We start from the raw sequence: 17,966 nt of genomic DNA on the forward strand, positions 1-17,966 counted from the left end.
AGCTTTTTTGCTTTCTTCTTTCCTTCTCTTGTTTCACTTCCTCCCTCCCTCCCTCCCTCTTGCATCTCTCTCCCATCTTCCCCTCCCTCCGGAATTCCTGCCAAGCAGAGGAAAAGAGCCCGGGAAGGGGCGCCGCCTACCTCCACCTCGGTCCCAAGCCCCGCCCCCTCGGCAGAACCCCGCTCAGGCTCCTCCCCCACGGGGCGGGGCGCTGGATTGGGTTGCACCGCAGCGCTGCGAGCAGCAGCCAGCCAGAGCTTTCGGGGTCCCGATGGAGCTGCTGCACTAGAGGCGGCGAGCTATGGAGGGGGACGGGGAGAGGAGCCCGCCGGGGGACTACGGTAGGATGCTGGCATCCATTGAATCTTTGGGGGGGGGGGAGCTCTGGCCGCCTAAGTGCAGCCTAGGCGTCTTGAGGTCTCATTCGGGCCAGTAGGGGGCGCTGCACCCGCTGGCTTAGTTGTAAGGGTAGAGGGGGAGCCTTGATCGGGGGTGGGGGTGCCGCTGGAAGCCTCGACTGGACCCCCTTTCTTTTCACTTGTCTGGCCACGTGGGCCGTGGCGCAGAGGAGCGGGAGGACTTGAGCCCCCCCCTTAGGGTGGGGACATCTGTTTCTGTTCTTCAGTTTAACCGCTACCTTCGGGGGCAGCTGCCTTTGCACACAGAGATGTGAAAATCTCACCCGAATAGATCAACGCAGCGCACAGAATTAATAAGAAACGTGAATTAAGAAAAAAAAGATAGAGGAAAGCCCGATCTTGCACTAGAGAACACTAGCCCTGCAGGCAAAGCATTTCTCAGCTGATGTTACTGTCTTATGGAGCAAAGGGGCTGGCTGCTATACTGGGACAGACTGAAGTCCAGGATCCTGTTTCCAACAATGGCCAACCCACGTCCTGAGATTGTGATGTCATAATGCCTCATTCCACCAATGCCTAAGAGCCAACCTCAGCAGTGAGGTCACAATGGCTTCATTGTCCTACACTTGGCTCTCATAAGAACATAAGACAGATCAAAGGTCCATCAAGCCAGTTTTCAATAGTGGCCAACCCAGGTCCCAGTACCCCCAAGCCTAGAGGCCTAAAGAAGGGTTTACCCCTTCCAGAAACACCCCTGCTCTAATGTGTGTGTAACTTCAGCTGAGCAACACTTGAGAGCAAGCAATGCTTGTCCATTTTTTTTTTTTTTGTCACTGTGACCTGATAGCAGCCAGATAAAATTATGTGACCCCGGCCCCCCCCCCCCATATGTCGAATAATGATGCATCTATACAGTGTCCCAAACCACAGTTTGGAAGCTCTGAGTCTACAGGCTGTAGGGAACAGTTAAATTCTGAACCTGAGTACTCTTGTTTTGAAAGTGTATATCCTGTACCCTCCTCTTCCCCCCCCCCCATCAGCCCACACACATCCGCTTCATCTGTGCCACATAGCAATGGGGAGGGAGCATGGCCAAGAACCTGTTCCATAAGGCCATATCTCATACACACTCGCTGCCTCTCAAATAATTGCTCGTACGTAAAAAACAAGGGGGGGATAGGTGGCACCCTGTCCCTCTGTCGGGGCTGCTTTTATGCATAAACAAGATAAGCTACAGCTTAGGCAGTGCCTCTCAAACCTTTTGAGCTCCGGCACACTAAACAGAGCAAATGTTTTTCACGGCACATTACAATTGAAATTATAAAATTAAAAAACCAACAAGAAATGACATTTAACAGTTATTTAAAGTTCTTTAAGCTATGTCTGGGGAATTGTAACAACGGTAAAACGAAATTAGATAAAGAGAATTGCTCATCAGTGTGACGGATGTGCTTGTTTTTTGAGCGCAAGTGAACTCAAAACGCGGCTCGATAGTCAACAAGCAAACACGCATTTCATCATCCACCATCTTTTTTCTTTTCCATTTAATTTCTATCAGAGCCGAAAATCCAGGTTCACAAGATCCAAACGGTAACAGAGCCTTGATTGCTTTGTGGCTCAAGTTAGGAGAACGACTGCATAAGAGCTAAAATGACTTGCCGTTAGTTTTCAAAGGCCAGTCGCGTCAAAGAATGATGCTTGGCTGGGCGGTTCTATCCTTAAGCACACAGACTCTTGTGTACGTGACGTACATGTCATCTATTCTAGTGTATATATATGAAGAGAATTTTTAAAAATAAAGTAAGGGCTTCTTTTATCAAGCCACGCTAAACTGCGGGAAGCGCTAGCCGCTAAGGCGGTAGTTTTTGGCCAGCGTGGGGGTTAACGCGTGATGAAAAGTCGCACGCGTTAACCCCGCTAGTGCGGCTTGATCAAAGAAGCTCTAAAATTCTGGATTCACTTCGGGGCACACAGTTTTGAGAGACACTGGCTTAGCGTCTCTTGATGCATTTTTAGTCATAGTCTATAAAACCTAAAATTGACTTCCTACCTAATTGACGGGGGCCTCTTAAGAAATGCCGCCGCTGGGTCAGACCAGTGGTCCATCCTGCCCAGCTTAGGGGGCCACAGTCCACACAAGTCCAGCCCTGCCTGCTACGGCACTGGACTGATATTTAGAAGCCTAAAAAACGGTTGGTGAGGAGGGGGGTGATCTGACTTTAAAGCAGAGAAAAAGGAGCTTTGCGCTGATTTTCAACATTAGGGAGCTCATAAGAACATAAGAGTTGCTGTACTGGGACAGAGTGAAGGTCCATCAAGCCCAGTATCCTGTTTCCAACAGTGGCCAACCCAGGGCCCAAGAACCTGGCAGAAACCCAAAGAGTAGCAACACTCCAGAGCTGAGACTGTGATATCATAATGCCTCATTCCACCAATGCCTAAGAGCCAACCTCAGCAGTGATGTCACAATGGCTTCATTGTCCTTTACTTGGCTCACATTAGAACATAAGACAGACCAAAGGTTCATCAAGCCCAGAATCCTGTTTCCAACAGTGGCCAACCCAGGGCTCAAGAACCTGGCAGAAACCCAAAGAGTAGCAACACTCCAGAGCTGAGACTGTGATGTCATAATGCCTCATTCCGCCAATGCCTAAGAGCCAACCTCAGCAGTGATGTCACAATGGCTTCATTATCCTACACTTGGCTCTCATAAGTACTTAAGAATTGCCATACTGGAACAGATCAAAGGTCCATCAAGCCCAGGATCCTGTTTCCAACAATGGCTAACCCAGATCCCAAGTACCTAGCTAGATCCCAAGTATGAAAACATCAATAGTATCACTCCCTTTAATATTAGAATTAATTACCCCATAATAACTTTTGATAGTCGAATATCTCACATTTTACTAATTTTTCAGAGACTGGCGGTCATAATCTCATGTGCCCAGGATGTAACAGGTTTTTTTTCTCGTTTTAAAATTTATCATATTTCATAATTATATCAAGCAAAGCACTTGTACAGAAAAGAGTGATATAGTCTAGATTAAAATTAAGAGGAAATAAGAAAAGGCAAGACACCATTTGGATCCAAAAATTACACATTATCATTTAGCGCCTGGATACAGAATATAATTCCATTCTAAGAGCTTTAAACTTCATACTCATTAAAGGCACTTCATAGGCAGAAAAGCAGTTAGCTGAGAAGGTTCAAAGAAAACATATTTCAAAGATTAATATCTCACTATACATTTAACAATGAAACTAACTCCTGGTTTCAAAAGCAAAAACTGACGACACAGGATTTTTATTTTCTTGTCTTTGAGTCAGGATTTGAGCCTGTGGTCTGTGAAAATCATTCAACCAGCCTGTTTCCTGTTTTTAATTCTTAACACTGTTTCAGGTCTTTCTTTATGTGACTATACAGTGCTGTGTTCACTGATAGAAACATAGAAGCATGATGGCAGATAAAGGCCAAATGGCCCATCTAGGCTGCCCATCTGCAGTAACCATTATCTCTTTTTCTCTCTGAGAGACCCCACGTGCCTATCCATGGCCCTTTTGAATTCAGACCCAGTCTCTGTTTCCACCACCTCTTCCAGGATACTGTTCTAAGCATCTACCACCCTTTCTGTAAAAAAGTATTTCCTCAGATTACTCCGGAACCTATCACCTCTTCACTTCATCCTATGCCCTCTCATTCCAGAGCTTCCTTTCAAATGAAAGAGACTCGACTCAGGCGCATTTTCGCCATGTAGGTATTTAAACGTCTCTATCAAATCTCCGCTCTCCCGCCTTTCCTCCAAAGTATACAAATTGAGATCTTTAAGTCTGTCCCTATACGCCTTATGATAAAGACCACATACCATTTTAGTAGCCTTCCTCTGGACCGACTCCATCCTTTTGATATCTTTTTGAAGGTGGGGACTCAAGAATTGTACACAATATTCTAAATGAGGTCTCACCACAGTCTTATACAAGGGCATCAATATCTCCTTTTTCCTACTGGCACTTACATAAAAAAAAAATAATAATCACCCTCATGTTGTATGGCTTTGTGTACACAGAAGACAACCTGAAATTAATAGATGCATTGATTTGGGAGGTCAGATGCCCGGAATCTTTGTTGCAAGCTGGATATTAACCAAGAAACCATCTCATTTTGTTGAAAGAGGGAGAATTTCCCTGGGCCAATGAAGTAGTAAAAGAGTGTCTTGTGATTAAATCTTATCGAGCAGGGAGAGCTGCAGAATGTGTCATGTAGTTGCTGATCCCAGTGGCGTACCTAGCATATGTGACACCCGGGGCCCATCATTTTTTGGCACCCCCCCCCCCATCTGTACGAAAAACATGATTTTTAGTAACAAGCCGATGCTGCTGAGTGTCGTCGCAGCCCAGGAATTTTACGGACCTGTCCGGCTGTGCACCCCCGCTAAGGCTGCACCCGGGGCGGACTGACACCCCTGCCCCCCCCCCCCCTTAGTATGCCACTGGCTGATCCCCGGGCATCTGTTCCTTGGAATGAGTGGGAGGCCTCTGCAGAGTCCATCAGACTTCTCAGATTAGGGGAAAAGCTGGCTGATGGGGGCCGTGCACTTGTCTTCAGATCCCCAGGTAGGGCCTGTGTTTAGAGCAGGGGTGTCCAACCTTGGCCCTCACCAGGTTGGGTTTTCAGGATTTTCCAAATGAATATGCATGAGATCTAATTGCATATAATGGAAGCAGTAGGGCCTGTTTTTAGAGTATTGATTCCACTAGTCAAACCTTCAGCTTTTGTGTCCTGACCTCAGTTCACTGTCGGGACTTTAGGTGAACCATCACACCTTTAGCTATCTCTAGGACATGCATGCCTAGTGGCTCTGAGCTGCTGCTTGCTTTTTCTTGGGGAATGTGATAGGGAAATGACAAACTACAAGTCCCAGCATGCAAAGGGGCAAAACCAGGACTGGATCAGCTTGTTTGGTGGGCCGAGTGTGCAATGTGGATTTTAGCTGTGCTAAGTCCAGATGATTTAATTTATCATGTCCTTAGGATAAGATAGCAGAAAGGGTACCAGTATTCTTAATATTTAAACTCGAGAGAGAAAAGACTTTGAAGGCTGGCACCAAACTGGGAAAAAAAAATATATATAAGTGACCAAAAAAACCCCACCACCACCAAAAATGGAATATAAACATTTAAATAGTTTATTTATGTATTTAGTTTTTAATGAACATTCTTGAGTCTTGTCGGAAACAATGCATAGCTTGTGCTTAGAAAATGCCAGCAGCAGAGCTGGAACAGATGAAATGCCCTCGGGCCCTTCCTCTCTGTGCCAGCTGGATTTTGAGGAGCCCAGGCACGGCCCTCTGCTGGTTTGGTTTAGGATTAGAGATTGTAGGCTTCCTGTCTCATCCTGCTGACTCCAGGATTTGGAGAGACAGGAGGGAGAGAGAACAGTTATTAAAGGCTGGAAAAGGGTGTGGGAGGCCTGACATTGCAGAGTGCCCCAGTCACGTCAGGGGATTCCAACCACCGCCAGCCACAGCTTTCTTTTATCACTCCCATCTCTAGGATGATCTAAAACTTTTTGAACTTTTTTTTTTCCTGTTGGTATGGAATGGGGAAAAGGAATTAGATTCCTTCCCCCTTCCTTTCTGTATTCTCCCTTCTCTTTCTCGCACTCCTTTTTGTAAATCCTCCACAATCTTGCAAGTGGCTCTTTGTTTTCCTTCACCTTATTCATTGACCTGGTAATGTTTTTTGCAAACAATAATCCAAATTAATTATAGGTGCCAGCTTGCTAAAAAGATTGTGGGTGCCAGCGATGCAAATGATCCCTCCCTGGACACAATCTGCAGCAGCGGCCAAGAAAGCAAACAGGATGCTAGGAATTATTAAAAAAGGGATAGTTAACAAGACTACGAATGTTATAATGCCCCTGTATCGCTCCATGGTGCGACCTCATCTGGAATATTGTGTTCAATTCTGGTCTCCTTATCTCAAGAAAGATGTTGTGGCGCTAGAAAAGGTTCAAAGAAGAGCGACCAAGATGGTAAAAGGGATGGAACTTCTCTCGTATGAGGAAAGACTAAAATGGTTAGGGCTCTTCAGCTTGGAAAAGAGACAGCTGAGGGGAGATGGATTGAAGTCTACAAAATCCTGAGTGGAGTAGAACGGGTACAAGTGGATCGATTTTTCAGTCGGTCAAAAATGACAAAGACTAGGGGACACTCGATGAAGTTACAGGGAAATACTTTTAAAACCAATAGGAGGAAATTTTTTTTCTCATTCAGAGAATAGTTACGCTCTGGATCGCATTGCCAGAGGTTATGGTAAGAGCGGATAGCTTTGCTGGTTTTAAGAAAGGTTTGGATAAGTTCCTGGAGGAAAAGTCCATAGTCTGTTATTGAGAAAGACATGGGGGAAGCCACTGCTTGCTCTGGATCGGTAGCATGGAATATTGCTACTCCTTGGGTTTTGGCCAGGTACTAGGGACTGGGATTGGCTACCGTGAGAACGGGCTACTGGGCTTGATGAACCATTGGTCTGACCCAGTAAGGCTATTCTTAACCTTCACCCAGGGCTTAATTTCTGAAGAAAAGGGAAGTGGAACTGTGAATTGTGAGGGAGCAGGAACAGCAGGAGAAGCGGGGCTGGATTATAGAGTAGGGTCCAGATGCTCTAAACCAGGGATCCCAAAGTCCCTCCTTGAGGGCCGCAATCCAGTCGGGTTTTCAGGATTTCCCCAGTGAATATGCATTGAAAGCAGTGCATGCACATAGATCTCATGCATATTCATTGGGGAAATCTTGAAAACCTGACTGGATTGCGGCCCTCAAGGAGGGACTTTGAGACCCCTTCTCTAAACTCACTGTGCTTTTTAACGATCAACGCTAAACCAGATCTTACGGGTTTAGCGTTGAAGTATTTTCCCTACCGATGCACATAATGGCTCACCACGGTCGTTTATCTTTATTAAAACTCTTTCTATACCATTTAATCTACAAATAACAACAAAACAGTTTACAAAATAATTCAATACAGCAATAAAAGAACTCCATTAAAAACAGGAAAGATAGCTCAAACACCCCAGATAAAATATATATTCACATGCAGAAAACACAAAGGAATCCAGTCAGCTGAGTTAAAAAGGAAAAGCTAATTGAAAATAATGCACCTTTAAATTCTTTTTAAACCTTACTAAAGATTCATCTTTCCTTAATTCCAAAGGTAAACTATTCCATAAAACTGGGACTAGGTAAAATTTCTAGTAGACGCCAAATGAGCCTTAGAAATATGAGGTAAGGCTACTCTATTATCATGAAAAGATCTTAATAATTAACGAGGAGCATAAAACAATACTAACGATGATAAATCCGGAGGCTGTTACTCAAACAGAGTTTTATGAGCTAACAGTATCTTACCCCCTCCCCCCTTTACAAAACCACGGCAGCGGATTTTAGTGCAGGCTGGTGCGCCCAATGCTCTGCACTGCTCCCGACACTCATAGAGTTCCTATGAGATTTGGGAGCAGTGCAGAGCATTCAGGACTGAAATTGGACAAGACTGATCTAGATTAAAGTCTGATTCAGTTGTTCTCTTGGCTTCATCCTTCCCCCCCGCCTTTCATCAGCTGGAAAGGGCCTAATGGAATCCAAAGTGGTCTTAATGCATGCGGTGTCCCTAAAGGAAAGGCTTAAAGCACATCTTTGAGTGAAGGATGGGCTGCTGGTACTCTTCCTCCTTGGCTCAGGTGGCACTATGGGTTGCCAGCTCATCCCAGATCAGCGAAAACAGGCTGATCCAGGCCTGGCTTTGCCCTGTTGCATGCAGGGAGCCGCATATCAAGTCCCCCTTCAGTTTTACCATAGCTGGTTTTAAGAAAGGTTTGGACAAGTTCCTGGAGGAAAAGTCCATAGAAAGACATGACGGAAGCCACTGCTTGCCCTGGATTGGTAGCATGGAATATTGCTACTCGTTGGGTTTTGACCAGGGACTAGTGACCTGGATTGGCCACCATGAGAACGGGCTACTGGACTTGATGGACCATTGGTCTGACCCAATAAGGCTAGTCTTATGTTCTTAACTTCAATGGGACACAGCCAGGACTGAAACCATCTGTGCTTGATTGAACTGGGCTAGAGGATAGGTTACCCCTGGTTATATCTCAGCTGAAAGCACTGGGGGGTTCAGTAGCCCACAAAATGTTGTGCCATCTAAAACCACAGAGATGTATCTAAATTCAAAAAAGTGTGGGATGAACACAGAGGATTTTCTGAGGAAGGGACTGTAGAGATTAGTAGTTGGTATAGATGGACAGATTGGATAGGCCGTATAGTCTTTTATCAGTTGTCATAGAAACATAGAAAATGACGGCAGAAAAGGGCCACGACCCATCTAGTCTGCCCACACGTGTGACCCACTCCCTAACTTCCTCCATGAAGAGATCCCACATGCCAGTCCCATCTTTTCTTAAAATCTGGCACACTGCTGGCCTTGATTACCTGTAGTGGAAGATTATTCCAGCAGTCAACCACCCTTTCGGTGAAGAAATATTTTCTGGTGTCGCCATGAAATTTCCCACCCCTGATTTTCAGTGGATGCCCTCTTGTTGCCGTGGGTCCTTTAAGAAAGAAGATATCTTCTTCCACCTCGATACGGCCCGTGATATATTTGAACGTCTCGATCATGTCTCCCCTCTCTCTGCATTCCTCGAGTGAGTAAAGCTGTAACTTACCCAGCCGTTCCTCATACGGAAGATCCTTGAGTCCTGAGTCCATCCTGGTGGCCATTCGCTGAACCGACTCAATTCTCTGCACATCCTTTTGGTAATGTGGTCTCCAGAATTGTACACAGTATTCCAGATGGGGTCTCACCATAGATCTGTACAACGGCATTATGACCTCAGGCTTACGGCTGATGAAACTTCTACGGATATAACCTATGATTTGTCTAGCCTTGGATGAAGCTTTCTCCACTTGATTGGCAGTCTTTATGTCTTCGCTAATGATCACTCTCCCTTGTCTGCTCTCCCTTGTCTGCAGCTGAGGGCCGCATCCCGGCGCATCGCAAGTGAAGACTGAGCAGAAGTATTCATTTAGAAGTTTGGCTTTATCGGAGTCCGATTCTACATAGTTCCCGTCGGGTTTCCTAAGACGTATTATCCCATCTGTGTTTCTTTTTCTGTCACTAATATAGAAAAAGAAACACAGATGGGATAGTATGCCTTAGGAAACCCAACGGGAACTATGTAGAATCAGACTCCGATAAAGCCAAACTTCTAAATGAATGTAAATTAGAACTTCTAAATGAATGTAAGCCAAACTTCTAAATGGGTGTAAATTAGAAATTTCGAAACGAGTCTTCTGAGCTCTGGGAGAGCTCAGAAGACTCGTTTCGAAATTTCTAATTTACACCCAGCAGTGTCTACTATGAGCTATCAAGACTTAAGGTGAACAAAGCTATGGGACCAGACAAACTACATCCCAGGGTGCTCAGGGAGTTGAATGACGTCCTGGCGGAACTTGTCATGCATACTTAAATAGAAATATTGAAAATGTATCTCTTACATAATAATAGCCATACTGGGTGAGACCAATGGTCCATCAAGCCTGGTATCCTGTTTCCAACAGTGGCAAACCCAGGTTCCAAGTACCTGGCAGAAACTCAAAGAGTAGCAACTGTGATGTCATAATGCCTCATTCCACCAATGCCTAAGAGCCAAACTCATCAGTGATGTCACAATGGCTTGATTGTCCTATACTTGGCTCACATAAGAACGTAAAAGTTGCCATACTGGGACAGACTGAAGGTCCATCAAGCCCAGTATCCTGTTTCCAACAGTGGCCAATCCAGGTCACAAGTACCTGGCAGAAACCTAAAGAGTAGCAACATTGCATGCTACCGATCCAGGGCAAGCAGCAGCTTTCCTAATGTCTCAATAGTAGACTATGAACCTTTCTTCCAGGAACTTGTCCAAACATTTCTTAAACCCTAACTGCTTTTATCAGATCCTCTGGCAATGAGTTCCAGAGCTTAGCTATTCACCGAGTGAAAACCAAAATCTCCTATTTGTTTTAAAAATATTTCTATGTAATTTAATTGAAAAATTGATTCATTCTTACCACTCAGAATTTTGTAGACCTCAATCATGTCCCCCCTCAACCTTTTCCAAGCCGAAGAGCCCCAACCTCTTTAGTCTTTCCTCATACAAGAGGAGTTCCATCCCCTTTATAATTCGGTCACTCTTCTTCAAACCTTTTCTAATTCCACCTATATTTTCTTGAGATACGGCGAACAGAACTGTGCGAAATACTGAAGGTAAGGATACACCATGGAGCAATATAGAGGCATTATACGGTAATATTCTCAGTCTTATTTACCATCTGGGAGTTGTCTTTGATTCCACTTTGACCTTCAAGGCTCAGATTAAGAAGGTAATCTTTGGGGTGCTTTTTAAAGTTGCGTTTGGTACGGAGGTTACGTGACTATTTCTCTGGATAATTTTTGTTCTGTCGTCACGTGGATGTCCCCTCTGCTGGATTATTGCAATTCCGTTTTGCAAGCTTTACAGCTAACTGAGAATGCTACAGCGCATCTTATCGTACACCCCTCGAAGTATGACCCTATCACTCCGATACTTCATGAGATTCATTGGTTACCCATTGCCTCGCAGGTGGAGTTTAAAGTTCTCTGCTAGATCTTTATAAAGTGTTTCAGTCTAACTATCCGTTGAGCGTTCGTGCTCTGTTGCGGTGGTATCATCTGTTACGCGAGTTGCGTTCCTCAGACAAATTTTGCTTGGAAGTTCCTTCATTGGCTGTGGTGCATCTACTGAGTAACCGAAAGTCAATGCTTTCGGTCCAGGGTCCGATGCTTTGGAATGCTCTTCCGTTATTCTTGCGCCAATCTAGTGTGCTTTTACACCTTATGAAAGGGATGAAGACTTTGCTGTATTAGTGTGTTTTTTGGGGGGGGGTAAAGTCTATAAATGTTTGCTTGTGATGCTGATTTGCATTTGATTTTATCAATTATGTGTTTTGCTGCAACGTTTGGTAATGTTGTTTTTGTATTTATATCGTGTCTGTAATGTTGTTTTGTGTTTGTTTTATTGTTCCTCACCTACATTTGTGGATAAGGTGGGTTATAAATTACAGTATTTTAAACAAATAAATCAATCCCTTTCCTAATAATTGCTAGCATCCTGCTTGCTTTATGGCCACCGCCACTTACTGGGCAGAAGATTTCACTGTAGTGTCTACATTGGCACCCAGATCTTTTTCTTGGGTGTCGATTCCTAAGATGGACCCTAGCATAAGGTAACTATGATTTGGATTATTCTTCCTTTTTATCTAAGCAATTTTCAATCGGGTAATCAAGCATTTTCCCTCTCTGTCCCAGTGGGCTCACTATCTATCTAATGTACCTGGGGCAATGGAAGATTGAGTGACTTGCCCAGGGTCACAAGGATGAGCATCACTTTGCTTTTGTCCACATTAAATCTCATCTGCCATTTGGATGCCCAGTTCTTCCAATTTCCTAATGTCTTCTTGCAATTTTTCACAGTCTTCGTGTGTTTTGACTGCTTTGAATAGTTTGTGCGTGGCGGAGGGGTGGGGGAGGGCACCTCCATCCTTGCTATGCCACTTATCTAGACCACTAATGTGGCCGACTGGGGTAGAGGCTACATGTGGTTCTGGGAGCTGTAGACTATATAGCATTTTTTTGTTTGTTTTCAGCCAAAACTGAAAGGAGACCAAACTGAAACAGCACTGAGACCGAAATTCATTCAGCTTCCTACTAGAGATTCAATAAGTCCTAGGGTGTCCTTATATAAGAGTTCTTGCTGGCTGATCCAGTTCCCAACCCATGGGGTGGGGAGAGCTGGGAGCAATGTGGCTCTAAGGTCACACTAAAAATAGCCTCCTCGAATTTAGAATCTGTCAGGCCTACCCAAACCAGTCCTAGCGATCCTCCTCCCTTAGCTAGATAACCCCAATGAATGAGAGAAATTTGGTATGTATTAAATCTCTGATAAGTAAGATTGATTATAGCATAATTATGTCAGTATTAATAACAACTCTGTATTGTAACACCTTTACAGAAGCTCATTTCTCCTTTTTTTTCTCTCTCTCTCTCTAGCTTTTTCTCATCCATTTTTTATTTTTAGTATTCTCACTCTTTCTCTTTGCTTCTGTCTCACACGTGGCAGATTTTAAAAATAAATGGGATATTCACGTGGGATCTCTAATGATGTAAAGGAGGGGGTGGGTCGGCAAAATCAGGGCGAAGGGTCACTGGAGTGGGCAGACTTGATGGGCTGTGGCCCTTTTCTGCCGTCATTTTTCTGTTTTGTTCCCTCCATGTCTCCGGCTGTGAAGGGAATTCTTGGACTTTTGTTTTCCAAGACAGCCTTACCCTCCCTTTCTCTGGGGCGTGTCTAACGGCCTTGATGACTGTGGGAGCAGTGGAAGGAGTGACTCAATCTTCCTTTGCTATGGTGTGCAAACCCCCCCCCCCCAAGCCCTGAAATCGCAGCCTTTCTTGCAGTTGTCTTGTATTTCAGCTGGAGGCCTCAAGATATCTTTTAGGCTGTGTGATCCTGGGAACTCTGTGCAAACAGCACACAGTAATGTAAAGCAAGAATAGAGTGAGAAAAACTGAAGGGAGAATCTTATCAGAGCCCCATGCAGATGTCATAAGTAAAGAATGAATACAGCACAAACTGAAGAGCAAATCTTCATCAGAGCCCCATGCAGACATCTTAAGTAAAGCAGCTGATGAGCAGATGTGTTTGTTAGATGCTTGAGAAAATGCCTTTCTGGGGTGCAAATAAAGCGGTTGACATATTACAGCAGGTATGTCATCAAGGACTCGAGCAAGGATTGCATTAGTATGTATGAAGCATGAATACAGCACAGACAGCTGAAGAATGAAGTCAAGGGGAAAGAGGATGGTGAGAATTGCTTGCCTTTCCTTTAAAGCAAACCAGAAATAAAGCTTACTAGAGCCAAAAAGGCTTAACAGACAGAGGATCAGCCCTTGCTATTTTCCGGGTGTGCCCTTTGGAATGTAGTCTTTCTTTTCTATCCCCAGCTTGTCAACCAGAGCCGAATAGAGCCACCAACCACTGAGCTCCCTGGAACACTGTGGGACTTGTAGACTGCCTTCATCCTTTAGAAATTAACATGGTAGATCACCTAAATATGAGTGTCCAAGACCTTCCAGTGGCTCTTCCTGGGAAGAATCAACTGCCCCATCCCCTGGCACAGGAGGGAGAGAGCTGAGAGGAGGAGGAGGGCTGGGACAGAGGAAAAGGGGAAGGCTTTTCTTTTTACCTGTACCTGGTTAAACCAGTTCAGCCAGGAGTGAGCCCATTGGGTGTGTGAAAGCAGCTGACAGAGACCAAGGGAGGGGAAAAGAAAGCAAGGATAGGTGCCCAGAGAGCTGCGCCCTATTAGCATGGGGGCAGAAGAAGAGAATTATTATGGGAAACAAGGTAAGAAAGGGTCGGGGGGGGGGAGGGGGCCTCAGTGCAGCCCCCCCAGCCTCGGCTGAACTCATTTTCCAGGTTGCTTTTGTGTTAACTTTAAAAAGAGTTGTTTCTTTCCTGCCTTGGGATGTTTCCCTACCAAGAATTATCCAAGATGACATAAATGGAAATCTGTTTGGACCCGATCTTCTTGCTAAAGAGCGTAAAGTGTGACTCGGGCAAAGCTTCTGAATGGCTTTTACTGTTAAAAATAGCCTCGTGCATGCCAGCCATCTTTTGTGGAAATGGGAGGGCCCCCAGGTCCCCTAAACCCAGATGAATGGCGTGCGCTCTTTGTTAAAACTGAGAAGGTGTTGCATCCTGTGAATTGCAGTGTGGGCAATGGTCGGTTCCCTGCTGAGATCTCTGCTCGCCCTTTCAGTAGAAGGCACAGTAATCGGGGGTTACACCGTCTCTGTGCACTCCACCCTCCAAAATTTAAAGCATAGATATCTCAGGCTTTACTTCTCAACTTCACCCCCCCCCCCCACCCCCAGCAGTTAAGGATCCTCTGGGCTTATCCCAGGCTTTTTTTTCAATTCACTCAATTCTTTTCTTTCATTTCCTCCAGAGGTTCACGTATGCAGAACTGCTTTTGTGGGGGGGGTTTGAGACTCGTACTTTACACTGAAAATTATTATTATTTTTTGTTAAGAATAAAAAGTCTGCTAAAAACTTTGCTGCTTGTGATTTTGCTTATTCAGCATTTTGTGTGTATGTGCAGTAAAGTGAAGTCTACCCAGGGTTATACTCTGTGGTGTCACTGGGCCTGCTGGCTCCTGCTTCCAATCTTGCTTCTGACACTACCTCTGGCTGCAAGGTGGCCCAACACCGAGCTCTCTGCTTGGGGTTTCAATCCAATTATTGGTTATTGCACTTTCAAGAGGATCAGTTCACTCCTCTGCATTAAATCACCCTGTGCTAGCCTAAGCTCACGCCACCCAGCCCTGGTAGCTGCACGCTCTGGTCACATCATGGATTGTCTTGTATGTAACTGGGAAAGCTGATAGTGTTTTATTTTTTTCCTTTCCCAGGTGAGCCTCGGAAGTATGATCCGACTTTCAAAGGTCCCATTCACAACAGGTAAAAAAGAGGAAATTCCTACCGAGAGGCTCTGCATGGGAAGCTGACATGCCATAAAAATATCTCATCTACTCATGTTATACATCAGGGAAAAACTTCCCAGCAGCACCCAGTAACCGCAGATCCGGAGGGAGGGGGAGCCATGAGAGGGAAAAGGCATTTCTCCAGAATAAATGTCTTTAATTTTTCTGGTCGTCCGGGAATCTGCTCTATACCAGGCAACAGAGTCAGTCAGTAAAAATGTACCGACTCTGACTCCAGCTTCAAAATAAAAACTTACAACGTTATGATATATACTAAACTTAACATTTTATACTCTTTTATATATATAAAAATATATTTTTGTCCTGGTTCTAAAATACTTGTAAAGGAAGACATAATGTTATATTTCCCGGAACAAAAAAATTCAAAGCCAAAGTGTAGGAAAAGAGGGGAGCTGGAGATGGTTGCGTATCTGGCTTGCTGGCTACCTGGGGTGGAGCACACCTCCAAGCAGTAGGCGGAGGGGGGTGCATGAAGCAGTTGCGGGGCCACGATCCACATGTGCTTGTCCTCCGGTCCCCTGCCCCAAAACAGGAAATTGATGAGAGAGGGGGCTGCGCGCCTGATCGCCCCCAACGCCCTGCTCTTTCGTGCGCTAGAGGTTGGAGTCGGAGGTTTTGTATCAACTTTAAATGATTTCCTTTGAAGAAGTGGAGAACAATGAAATGGAATTCCTACTTCTTCACACTTGTGAAATGTTAACCTGGTGTTTCTTCTCTCTGACAGAGGCTGCACTGATATCGTATGCTGCATCCTCATTGTCATTGCCATCCTTGGCTACTTTGTGGTTGGATTTGTGGGTATGTATCTCATCTAGGACTTGGGAAAGGAGAGTGTGGGGGAAAAAAACACCTAAATAAGATTTGATGCACACAGGACAAGAGAAGAAATGGCTTCAGAATTCAGATGCTGGCCACTGCTTTGCTGTAGGGGAGACCCTAAGGCTATTTCTATGGCAACTCTTTTTACAGACTCATAGGGTAACCATCTGGTCCAGGGGTGTACTTGTGTCTCTGCTGGCAGTCTGGTAGGCAGAGAGCAAGAGACTAGAAATTGTTTCATTCTGCTGCCTGTGTTTACTTGGGGCAGGGTGGGGGATGACGGTAGTGTTAAAAGTAGAGATTTTGTGAAACTCCACATGTTGACATTCCAGGAAGGAGAGGAATCCTTTAGTGCAGGGGTTCTTAACCTGGAGACAATGGATGGGTTTCAGGGGGTCTGTGAGGATCAGATAAAAATTAACATTTATATTCATTATAGTTTAGTTTATTATTAGGATTTTATATACCACCTATCAAGGTTATCTAAGCGGTTTTACAATCAGGTACTTAAGCATTTTTCCCTCTCTGTCCCGGCGGGCTCACAATCTCTCTAACGTACCTGGGGCTATAGAGGATTAAGTGACTTGCCCAGGGTCACAAGGAGCAGCACGGGGTTTGAACCCACAACCCCAGGGTGCTGAGGCTATAGCTTCAAACACCGCGCCACATCCCTCCCACATTCACTATACAGCCCGGTACTGTTGATTTTTCTCACAGATAACGAGAGAGTAGATATAGTAATGCTAGTAGAAAATGTAGCAGTAGTAATAGATCTGTTTTAATTTGCACAAGAGGATTGTATTTCATAATTATAATGAGTGGTTATTAATTTTTGCATTAAAAAGGAGTGTGGGGGGTCACGTGATGCAGCCTACCTGATAGGACGCGTGCTGGCGGAGCTCCCTCAGATCCCCCGCTAAATCGGCGATTATATCCTGCTTTCCTCCCCACCGAGCGGCTGCCCTGCCAAGTAAAAGTGAGTCTTGCGTTCCGCTGCGGCTGCGGCGTTTTAATCGGATTGGAATGCCTGTGAAACAGGCTCGGGCAGCTAAAGAAAGGCCGGCCCTGACCCCGACCAAGATGGCGACGGAAACCGCCACTTTCACGGTCCCCGCAGGGGACTGGGTGCAGGAGATCACGCGGTCGGTGTCGGCTGCGCTGGCGGACCGTCTTAATAAGCTACAATCGGGAATGGAGGAGATGCATGAAAAATTTGATTCTCATGCGCGCCGGATTGCCAACATGGAGCAGCGGATTTCTGGGCAGGAAGATGTCTGTAGTGGCCTGGATGCCCGAGTGATCACGCTGCAAAAGGAAACAGAGGCCCTGAAAGTACAGCTGGACGAGCAGGAGAACAGGAGCCGTCGGAACAATCTTAGGCTGGTGGGGCTTCCAGAGGCGGTTGCGGATGCGGAGTTGTACCACATTTTCTCCAACTGGCTGCCAGAACAGTTGCAGCTGCAAGAGTCTGGTATGGCCTTCGCTTGTGAGCGTGCCCACCGGATTGGGTCCATGCAGCAAGCGGAGAACAGGAGACCACGCACCGCCATTGCCCGCTATGTCAACTGGCGTGAGAAGGAGTCCATTCTACGGGCATATCGCAGGGCAGGACCTCTGGAATACAAGGGAGTGAAGATTCTTCTCTTCAATGATTACTTTGTCAGAGTGGCGGCGCAGCGCAAGTTGATGTCACCTTTCTGCTCGGTGCTGCATTCCAGTTCGCCCTCGCTTTTCCTGCTAAGCTGCGAGTTTGGAGGGATGGCAAATCATTCACCTTGCAAGACGCAGATGAGGCCCGCCGCTTTGTGGACAAACTTTGAGGCTGCTGGTTTTCTCCAGGCACAACTGGTCACGTGGACCGGGCTGACTATTGCAGGACCTGTAGCATTCCCTACTGACGAATCTTGAACAGGGAAGTCTCCAGAGTGTACTCCTGACAGGACACTGGGATTCCCGGACTGGAGTCTTTGTGCTCTCTTCCAGGGCCCAGTAAGGACCTTTCTGATTCTGCAGGACTCTTGTGACTCAGTTTTGTCTTTCTATGTCCACCCGTTTGGTGGGGCACAGTGTTATCGTTGCTGAGTTCTTTTTTCTCTTTTTGGATGTGGAGGGGAGGTGGGGGGGCTCCCTGGCGAGCGGGGTGGGAGGTGT

At 45.6% G+C, this 17,966-nt stretch overlaps 1 protein-coding gene across 4 annotated transcripts in view; it reads left to right on the forward strand.

The window, feature by feature from the left end:
- The first annotated feature begins 258 nt into the window (after nucleotides 1-258).
- SLC44A2 (solute carrier family 44 member 2) overlaps nucleotides 259-17,966 on the forward strand; it is a 47,490-nt gene continuing 29,782 nt past the window's right edge. For 2 of the 4 annotated variants that reach the window (XM_033924206.1, XM_033924203.1), the window contains exons 1-3: nucleotides 13,785-13,836; nucleotides 14,904-14,952; nucleotides 15,721-15,794. In XM_033924206.1, the coding sequence (XP_033780097.1) occupies nucleotides 13,800-13,836; nucleotides 14,904-14,952; nucleotides 15,721-15,794 (160 nt within the window). In that variant the 5' untranslated portion in view covers nucleotides 13,785-13,799. Of the gene's footprint in view, nucleotides 342-13,784; nucleotides 13,837-14,903; nucleotides 14,953-15,720; nucleotides 15,795-17,966 lie in introns of those variants that run through there. The other 2 variants (XM_033924202.1, XM_033924204.1) reach the window with 2 other exon arrangements.

This window comes from Geotrypetes seraphini, chromosome 16 (assembly GCF_902459505.1).
Source record: "Geotrypetes seraphini chromosome 16, aGeoSer1.1, whole genome shotgun sequence".
NCBI lineage: Eukaryota > Metazoa > Chordata > Amphibia > Gymnophiona > Dermophiidae > Geotrypetes > Geotrypetes seraphini.